This window comes from Curcuma longa, unplaced genomic scaffold (assembly GCF_044706935.1).
Source record: "Curcuma longa cultivar G26 ecotype Majalengka, Jawa Barat unplaced genomic scaffold, ITB_CL_G26_1.1 contig_19064, whole genome shotgun sequence".
NCBI lineage: Eukaryota > Viridiplantae > Streptophyta > Magnoliopsida > Zingiberales > Zingiberaceae > Curcuma > Curcuma longa.
In genome coordinates, this window is record NW_027430986.1 from 3,599 (window position 1) to 12,703 (window position 9,105).

The window sequence follows — 9,105 nt, forward strand, 5'->3', positions numbered from 1 at the left end:
CGAAATCTCGGGATGGAGTCATTTTCGTCGAGCACAGAGCTCAGAGTGCCTGTAGTAAGGGGGGGGGAGCGGATCCCCTTCCTCCATCGAGTGCAGAATCTCGGGATGGAGTCATTTTCGTCGAGCACGGAGCTCGAAGTTCCAACCTATCGTAAGGCGGGAGAAGCGGATCCCCTTCCTCCATCGAGTGCGGAATCTCGGGATGGAGTCATTTTCGTCGAGCACGGAGCTCGGAGTTCCAACCTATCGTAAGGCGGGGGGAGTGGATCCCCGGATCCATCGAGTGCGGAATCTCGGGATGGAGTCATTTTATCAAGCACGAGATGGAGCATTCAATTCTGAAACCAAGCGGGCTCGGAGGTAGCCTTTTATTGAAGAAACTGAAATGCATCAGGGATGCTTGTAGTGAGTAAACAATGACATAAAATGCATATTAATTTTGAAAATATGACAAAGGAACGGATACTGCCCTTTTAGATGTAGTAAGGCCGAAGGTGGGCAGCGTGCCACGGTGGCGTGCCATGGCCTTGGCAGCACTTTATGTTGGAGGTCAACCAAGTAGTATGATCCTCCTGCAAGTCGATCGGTGATTTGATAAGGTCCTTGCCACTTAGGTTCGAGCTTTCCCAATTCTTCCATAGGTGTCCTTCTTTTCCATACAAAATCTCCCACATAGAAGGAGCAGAGTCGGACCCGTCGGTTGTACATTTGCCCCATGCGCCGTCGATAAGCATCTAGCCGCGCGTTGGTCTTGTCTCTAGTTTCTGTGATGAGATCGAGCTCAGCGGCTCTGCGGACAGCGTTCTCCTCAGGATTGTCGTAGGTCGCTATCCGGATGGAATGACATCCTATTTCGACTGGCACTACGGCTTCCCTCCGTAGACCAGATGAAATGGTGTCAACCCGGTGCTGTCTCGGGGCGTAGTTCTGGTATGCCCAGAGGATGTCAGGGAGCTCATCCACCCATGAACCCCCGACATGGTCCAGTTTTGTCTTCAGTCCTTTGACAAGCTCTCGGTTGATGACTTTAGTTTGTCCGTTGCTTTGTGGGTAGTAGACCGAGGTGAAGGCTTGTTGCATTTGTAGGCCTTCACACCATTCTTTGATCTTTTGCCCTTGGAATTATCTTCCGTTGTCGGAGACCAACTTTTTGGGAATGCTAAAACGGCACACAATATTCTGCCAAAGGAATTTGAGCACATTCTTCTCGGTGATGTGCACCAAAGGCTCGACTTCTACCCATTTGGAGAAGTAGTCGACAGCGACCAGTAAGAACTTCTTCTGCCCTGGCCCCAGGGGAAAAGGTCCTACTATGTCCATGTCCCACTGATCAAAGGGGCATGATACAGAGGAGGTCTTCAAGAGCTCGGCTGGCTGATGAATCAGGGCTTGATGCTTCTGACAACTTGTGCAGGTACGGACAAGTTTTTGTGCATCTGCTTGCATGGTGGGCCAAAAGTATCCGGCGAGGAGAACCTTGCGTGTCAGAGCTCTTTCCCCTCCATGATTGCCACAACAACCATGGTGTATCTCCTGCATGACGTAGTCGGCCTCTTCTGGGGTCAGACATTTGAGCAGAGGGCGAGAAAAGGCTCGCTTGAATAAGGTATCTCCTATCATAGTAAACCGAGCGGCTCTCCTTTTGAGAATTCGAGCTTGTACTGGATCTTCGGGCAAGGTGCCTTGTGTCAGGAAGGAGATGATGGGGGTTTGCCAATCTGCAGGTCGGGAGGCGCGTGGAGCTTGGTCTATCTGAGCTACCAATTGCTCCTGTACTCATGGGGTCGGGATTTTCCCAAGTGGTTAAGACACTGGCTAGCTTAGCCAGCTCGTCTGCCTTATGATTATCTGCCCGAGGTATTTTCTGGAGAGTGACCTCCTGGAATTGTGCCTTCAAGGTCTCTACGGCCTCGGCGTAACGCTTCAGTCGATCGCTGCGTATGTCGAATGTGCCCTTGACTTGCTGATCTACCAACTGTGAGTCGGAATAGATTATCACTTTGGTGGCACCCACATGTCGAGCTGTCTGTAGGCCTGTGAGGAGGGCCTCGTATTCAGCTTCATTGTTGGTGGCTGAAACTGTAATCTCACAGCTAACTGCAAGGTCTCTCCTTGGGGGGAGCAGAGCAAAACTCCTACACCGCTACCGTTCTTGGTGGCGGATCCGTCCACATAGACTTTTCATGTTTCTGTTGATTCGCCACCCACAACTTCTGTTAGGAAATCAGCCAGAGCTTGAGCTTTGATGGCGGTCCGTGGCAGATATTGTATGTCGTATTCACTGAGCTCGGTGGTCCATTTGATGAGTCGTCCAGAGGCGTCGGGATTGAGTAAGACCCGACCTAAGCTGCTATTCGTTAGCACTGTGATGGGGTGTGCTAAGAAGTAAGGGCGGAGCTTCCGAGCCATCAGTGTGAGGGCCAATGCCAGTTTCTCCAAGGAGGTGTAGCGAGTTTCTGCGTCTTTCAATAAATGGCTGGCGAAGTAGATCGGCCGCTGCACTTGGCCTTCCTGCTTTGACTAGGACAGAGCCTAGAGCTTCTTCAGAGGCTGACAGGTATACCCACAATGGTTCGTGTGCTTTTGGTTTGGCCAAGACGGGGAGGTCGGCCAAGTACTGCTTTAGCTCGGTAAAGGCCTGTTCACACTTCTCGTCCCATGAAAACCGAGCTGCCTTCCGTCAGGATCTTGAAGAAGGGTAAGCTCTTCCCGGCAGAGTGAGATATGAACCGGGATAGAGCTGTGATGCGTCCCACCAGTCGCTGAACATCTTTGATACTTCGAGGGGAGGCCATGTCTTGCACAGCTCGGACCTTGGCCGGATTAGCCTCTATTCCTTATTCAGTCACCACATATCCAAGGAAGCTTCCGCTCTTAACCCTGAATAAGCATTTGTTGGGGTTCAACTTCAATCCGTATTGTCGGAGAGTGCCGAAGGTTTCCTCCATGTCGGTAGTGAGCTGGTCAACTTGGAGAGACTTGATGAGGATATCATCCACATATACCTCCACATTGCGCCCGAGCTGCTTCTTAAACACCTTGTCCATTAACCTTTGGTATGTGACCCCTGCATTCTTCAATCCAAAAGGCATGACGGTGTAATAAAATGTTCCGTCAGCTGTGATGAAGCTGACCTTATCTTGGTCTTCTTGAGCTAGAGGGATCTGGTGATACCCCTGATACACGTCCATCATGCAGATTAGTTAGTATCCCGAGGTAGAATCGACCAATTGATCTATCCTCGGGAGGGGATAGCAGTCTTTTGGACAGACCTTGTTGAGGTCTCGGAAATCAATGCAGACTCTCCATTTTCCTCCTAGGCTTGGGTACCAACACCACATTAGCTAACCAGGTCGGGAATTGTATTTTCTGGATCTGCCCTACCCTCAACAATTTGTCTGTTTCTTCCCTGATGATCTTATCTTGGTCAGCTGAGAAATGTCTTCTTTTCTGCTTGACTGGCCGGGCTCCAAGAGTTACATTGAGCTTATGCTCCATCACCGCGGGGGCTACGCCGGTGATTTCAGATGGTGACCATGCAAATACGTCTCGGTTCGTTGTCAGACAAGTTAGCAGGTGTGCCTGTACTTCCTGACGGCTGGTCGGCAACTATGTATGTGACCTGATCAGGTTTTCTCAGGTACTATTTGTGCAGGTACTTTCTCTGGTTTTGGCCGTGGTAATGAGATATCCTACACTGAGTTTACCTCCGTGTTTCCATTTCCACCTTACTGCCCGCAGATCAGTTTGTACCATATCTATGTAACACTTCTGTGCTATGTTTTGATCCCCTTCAACAGACCCAACCTAGATTATGCACCGGAAACTTCAATTTTTGGTGGTAGGTGGATACCATCGCACCAAAAGAGTTTAGTGCGGATCTTCCCAAAATCACGTTGTAGGCTGATGGAGCTTCTACCACCGTAAAGAGAGTGGTTCGAGTCCTCCGCAGAGGTTCTTTTCTCAAGGATAGTGGTAGTCGGATTTGCCCTAGAGGTCGGACTTCGTGTTGGAGAATCCGAAAAGGGAAGTGGCCATAGGTTGTAGCTCTTCCCCGTCAATCTACATGCGGTCGAAGGCCTCTTTGTATAAGACGTTAACCGAGCTGCCGGTATCCACAAATACCCGAGCTACATCGTAATTAGCAATGGTAGCTCGAATGACCAGAGTGTCGTCATGAGGGGTGTCTACCCCTTCCAAGTTTTGAGGCCCGAAAGAAATATCAGGGCCTGTGTAAGTTTTGCGGTTAGTGCCGATGCTATAGGTTTCAAGTCGGCGACCATGTGCCTTTCGAGCTCTGTTAGAATCTCCATCCGTGGGGCCTCCGGCGATCATGGTTATTTCCCCCCGATGCGTGAGGTTGTCCCGCTCCTCCTCGTGATCTTGGTGAACTCCCGGGGGAGGTCCTTGCCGAGGTCCGGGTTCTTGACTGTTGCCTTCAGGTGCTGGTGACCTCTCTACTTCAGGAGGATGCTGCCGTTCTTCCTCCTGTCTGGGGTCGGCTCTCCTCAGCCCGACCTGGCGTCTCTGATCTCCTCGCATCATGCGTCGCCCTCCGGGCGGTGGTACACCTTGCTGCTGTCTTTCTCGGATTATACGATTGATTTCTTCCACTAAGTACCGACAGTCCTGCGTACTGTGTCCATGAGATTGATGGTAGGCACAGTAGCGAGCGGGCTGTCCTGGTCGACCTGCAATTCCTTGGCCTGCCACTTGGGGTAGATTACCCTCAGCCTGCATGACCCGCTCGTTTCGGCGTGCAGGGGTATTCTGCAGAGGTCGGGTCGGCACTTCCCTTGGTGGTGGAGGAGGTGCTGGTCTCTTCTCCGCAGGAGGAGCCACTGGATGGTTACCTCGGCGAGCCAGTTGAGTTTCCTCTAACTGTATGTACTTGGTGGCTCTTTCCGACAGCTTTTGATAACTCGCCGGTGGTTTTTTCACGAGAGATCGAAAGAAATCTCCCTTCCAGTAGCCCCTAAGTGAAAGCGCTTGTCAAAACGTCCGAGGGGGTAGATGGCACTTCACATGTTTCTTGATTGAACCAGCGGAGATACTCTCGTAGAGTTTCTTTGGGCTTCTGCTTCATGGTGAAAAGGTTCAAGGGGGTCTTCTGATGCTTCCGACTGCTGGCAAACTGGTGCAAGAAGGCCTCTTTGAAGTCCTTGAAGGATCTTATGCTAGATCCGGGTAACTTATTGAACCAGCGTTGAGCTGATCCAGAGAGGGTGTTGAGAAACAATCTGCACTTGATGCCATCGGTATATTGATGTAGCAAGCAGGCATTCTCAAATCGGACAGAGATGGTCCTCCGGGTCGGCGGACCTATCATACTCTCCCACTTGGGGAGGTCAGAAATGTCGGGGCACTTCTTGCTCAAGGATGACCCGTGCAAATGGGCTGTCAGGGAGGTCGGCCGCCCTGTTTGCCGGCTTTTTCCTTTTGCTAGTGTCTCTGCAGACATCTTCTGCTTGAGACTCGCTTGAATCTTCCTCCTCATCCAGCCGATATCTGTTGGTAGAGCCTTCGGCGATGACATTTCTTCGATAGGCGAAGGTCTTTGCTTTCCCTGGTGCGGCTCGACCCGCCGGTATCGACAGGGGTTGTGTCGCAGCACTGCATAGAGCTGCGTCGATCGCCTGCTGCACGATTTGGTCGAACTGGTCCTTTGTCATTGTTACTGCTCGCTCAGGATTCCTTTCCTCCATAGGGATTGCGGGTGCTCGTGGTGCGTCTAGTGTTAACCATCGTGTCGTCTCAGCTCAGTATTCCCACAGACGGCGCCAAAATGTTCCGGCTCCTTGCCGACGATAGCCACGCCACCAGACAGGGGAGATGCCGCGTCACCCGGTTCTTCCACGTCGAAGGAGAGGGCCTGAAAGAGGAGCACTGAACGCACGGATTAGCTGGGCGCCGGGGTTCACTCGTGACCACTCCGACGCTCAAGTCAGAAAGGGGGAACACGAGTGTGTGTAGAAGATTCAAGATGGTTGGAGCGTCATACCTGAGGAGTTTATATAGGGATGGAGGGAGTGATACCTTCGGATCTGGTGCCTGTGATTGGAGAAGAGGGCGGAATGGCTGAGTCAAGCGTGTGACAGATTCCGCAGATCGGACAGTTTAGCTGCGTGTCTTATCTTTATTAAAGGGCTAGGATTGTGTGGGACCAAGTAAGAGGACCCGGTTCATGTTTTATAGATAAGCTGCGGCGTTGGGTGAAGAAGTAAGCATAGTGATCCGTTGATATCATCTACGCGTCGAGAATGGCCGATTTGTATGGTCCCGAGCTTTTCCCGAGCTCTTTAGGTGCATCGTAGCTGAAGGAATCGATGCAGGATCTACATCAAGAGGTTGGCATACGATGCCGGGACCAAGTCATGAGGTCGGTATGTGATACCGTGGACCAAGTCACGAGGTATGGATACCAGGACCAAGTCATGAGGTCAACATATGATGCTGGGACCATGCATGAGGTCAGCATAGAATGTTGGGACCAAGTCCTGAGGTCAACATAGAATGCGACCAATATGAGGTCCGTATATGATAATGAGACCAAGTCATGAGGTCAGTATGTGGAGTTAGTTACCTGCTGTAGGGAGTCGCAGGGTATTGAATAGGATGTACTGAAGTCCAAGGGAGCTCGGTTGGTATTCCTACCTTTGTGATGACCTCCCGGGAAGGTTGACCAGGGAGTTTTATAGATTTTGAGTATTTCAGGTAGTGATATGTGAGGTAGACCTGGTGATGAGGATCATAGAGTACGCAATCTCCTTACAAGGAGTCATGGTCTGGGTTGTGAGGGGCTTGGTTATGTGCGCCGAGGTCCAGGAGAGCTCGGTTGATGGCTCAAGTTGTGTATCGATCTCTTAGTGGGGTGAATTGTAGAGCGTTTGTGAAAGATAGAGCCTTAGGGGCCATGGTAAGTGAAGTGCCTGAACTGATAATGGGGTCGGATTCGTAGAGCATGCATTATTATTATGAAGAGTTGTGGTTTAAATTGGGAGGAGGTGGGTTGTGTGCGCCGAGGTCCAGGAGAGCTCGATTTATGGCTCAATGAGTGTACCGATCTTTTAGGGTGATGAACTATAGAGTTTTCTGAGAGAATGAGCCATGGAGGGAGTGGTATATCAAGTGACTGACCTGATAGTGAGGTCGGCTTATGGAGTGGCTTTCTAGGCGCATGAGGAATTCTTTTAGTATATCGCAGGGTGCGCTGACCTCTTGATGAGGTAGGCGGTTTGTTAGTTAAACGGGTGCGAGATCGTTAGAACAGAGACGAAAGGGGGTTGAGCGTTTTGGACGAGTCGGGGATTCCCTTGTTGTAGTACTGAGGAGAGGGTTCTCCTGCCAAGAAGATCAGTATCACTTACCCTTTCCCGACCTAAAGAGGTTGGGCCCTTTCCACCCCTAGGCCACGTCATCTCCAGGTGTTTTCTCTGGGGCCCCCTTCTCCCCCGTGTTGCCCCACGTATTCCCACCGGATCAAGAAACGGAGAACGCAAAAAGAAAATGGAGAGGAAGAGGCGTAGGTGTACCATGACGCGCAGAGCGATTCGCACGCAGTAGATAGGAAATCCAATGTAGAATTTGAAAGGACCTCCAGATTTTAAGGTCTTCGTGGCACAGTCCAAAGATCCAGTGTATGGATACTTCCCATGGGCATCAGGCTGCATCTTTTGTATTTGTGTCTTCACATAGTCAAAAGGCAAACTACAAGCCGATGCAAAGAACCCTGAAACGGCACTGGCACCTGAATGCACACAAAAACAACAAATTAATTAATCACCAAATGAAGTGTTTTAGGACTCCTTTTGCAAGCACAAGAAGATGCTCACAAAACTACTTATAAAATTTGCATGTGTAGAAATACATAGGACATGAATGGTTATGGTTTTGAAAATTCTTAGGTAGCCCATAGACACAAGGCAATTAAATTTCATATTTGAATGTATGAGCTGCATGCCACCTTGGCCATGAGGATTAAACAACAATTTCAAGCTCATAAACAAGTTCTGCATGCCAAGTGCTACAGATATAACCGCTTAAGAATCCTAGAAAGACAATGACCATATATAGACAACCGATGGAAAATTGCTGTTTAGTACCAATGTAAAAGATCTAATCTTTATTTGCCGCATAAATAATGATGTAGAAAAACAAATATCAAAACACTTTAGTCAATGAAACTTACTTGAGCTGAAAAACTGTATCATAACTCAATTGATCAATGAGATCAAGAACCAGATCAATGAGATCAAGAACCAGAGAGTGGAAAGATGAAACAAGCTTCAATATAATCAAGCATCTTACCAATCACAGTGCTAACTTCGCCTAAGCCAAGAGAATCCCTGAACAGCTCAACGCTCTGGTCATATGATGCAAGCATACCCATGTTAAGTGACATTGCTCTTACAACTGTGGGGCCTGCACCTTTCCACAAAGCCAGAACTCCTTCATCCGCAATGATATGGTATAGAGCGTGAAAGGCATTTTTATAATTTCGCCGCTGAGCTGCAGGTAACGTTGCATCAGCTTGCATCCTGATGAGAGCCAGATCAGCTGGGCTTCCAACACAAGCTCCAATGGCTCCAGCTGTCAGACCAATTGCCGCTTTCTGGAGCAATGGCAATGGCTTGCCGTCATTAGCCTCAACAGCTTTGTTTGTCAATACCCTAAATAAAGAATCAAGGGTCAGTAATTGTTGAGAAAATGAACATAGCATCCTCAACAGAATATTACCACATTGACAACGGGAATTCAATAAGTTTCAATGATGAACTCACAAACAAAGAACAGTGCAGTGTTTGTTCATGCATAGCAAAACCATTGAACTATTGCCAACTTGTAATCAAATGCTTTCTTACATGTAAAAGATCTCAATTCCCCAAATAACAATGTTCAAATTCAAATTTGAATAAAATGTTTTCTTAAGATAAAAGGTAACTAGGTGTACTTTTAAATTTTCAGTATTTATCTTAACAATTAGATTGAGAGAAACAAATTGACCAATGACCAATAGAGAAGCTCAATCATCTGATTTGCTTCTAAAGTAATTGTGCTTATATAAGATTTGTAGATTTTGGGCTCGTCAATAACATGTCCTTATTC

General features: G+C 48.8%; 4 protein-coding genes across 4 annotated transcripts; all 4 read right to left on the reverse strand.

Annotated features, from left to right (window-relative positions):
- Positions 1-390: 390 nt before the first annotated feature.
- LOC141817023 (uncharacterized) lies at positions 391-1,080 on the reverse strand. Its single transcript, XM_074704725.1, has one exon. It carries the CDS (start codon positions 1,078-1,080, stop codon positions 391-393), a length of 690 nt encoding a protein of 229 aa, XP_074560826.1.
- A 42-nt stretch (positions 1,081-1,122) lies between these two features.
- LOC141817024 (uncharacterized) lies at positions 1,123-2,795 on the reverse strand. The gene is made up of 4 exons (XM_074704726.1): positions 2,667-2,795; positions 2,209-2,520; positions 1,877-1,975; positions 1,123-1,770 (listed from the first exon to the last, which is right to left on the reverse strand). The coding sequence occupies exons 1-4, from the start codon at positions 2,793-2,795 to the stop codon at positions 1,123-1,125; spliced, it is 1,188 nt and encodes a 395-aa protein (XP_074560827.1).
- A 1,267-nt stretch (positions 2,796-4,062) lies between these two features.
- LOC141817025 (uncharacterized) lies at positions 4,063-5,329 on the reverse strand. The gene is made up of 2 exons (XM_074704727.1): positions 5,043-5,329; positions 4,063-4,975 (listed from the first exon to the last, which is right to left on the reverse strand). The coding sequence occupies exons 1-2, from the start codon at positions 5,327-5,329 to the stop codon at positions 4,063-4,065; spliced, it is 1,200 nt and encodes a 399-aa protein (XP_074560828.1).
- A 1,909-nt stretch (positions 5,330-7,238) lies between these two features.
- On the reverse strand, positions 7,239-8,669 carry LOC141817026 (mitochondrial dicarboxylate/tricarboxylate transporter DTC-like; the record flags this gene model as incomplete). The annotated part of the gene is made up of 2 exons (XM_074704728.1): positions 7,239-7,747; positions 8,308-8,669. Coding segments are annotated over 2 exons (871 nt in total), but the record flags the coding sequence as incomplete, so codon positions are not given.
- Between the last annotated feature and the right edge of the window lie 436 nt (positions 8,670-9,105).

Excerpts from the sequence above, each read along its gene's own strand:
- LOC141817023 (XM_074704725.1), bottom strand. The coding sequence starts at position 1,080 with ATGCAACAAGCCTTCACCTCGGTCTACTACCCACAAAGCAACGGACAA.
- LOC141817024 (XM_074704726.1), bottom strand. The coding sequence starts at position 2,795 with ATGGCCTCCCCTCGAAGTATCAAAGATGTTCAGCGACTGGTGGGACGC. Across the intron at positions 2,521-2,666 it reads TCCTGACGGAAGGCAGCTCG|TCAAAGCAGGAAGGCCAAGT; the intron begins GTTTTCATGGGA and ends GCTCTGTCCTAG. Across the intron at positions 1,976-2,208 it reads CTGATTTCCTAACAGAAGTT|TTGGTAGATCAGCAAGTCAA; the intron begins GTGGGTGGCGAA and ends TCCGACTCACAG.
- LOC141817025 (XM_074704727.1), bottom strand. The coding sequence starts at position 5,329 with ATGATAGGTCCGCCGACCCGGAGGACCATCTCTGTCCGATTTGAGAAT. Across the intron at positions 4,976-5,042 it reads CTACGAGAGTATCTCCGCTG|GGGCTACTGGAAGGGAGATT; the intron begins GTTCAATCAAGA and ends GCTTTCACTTAG.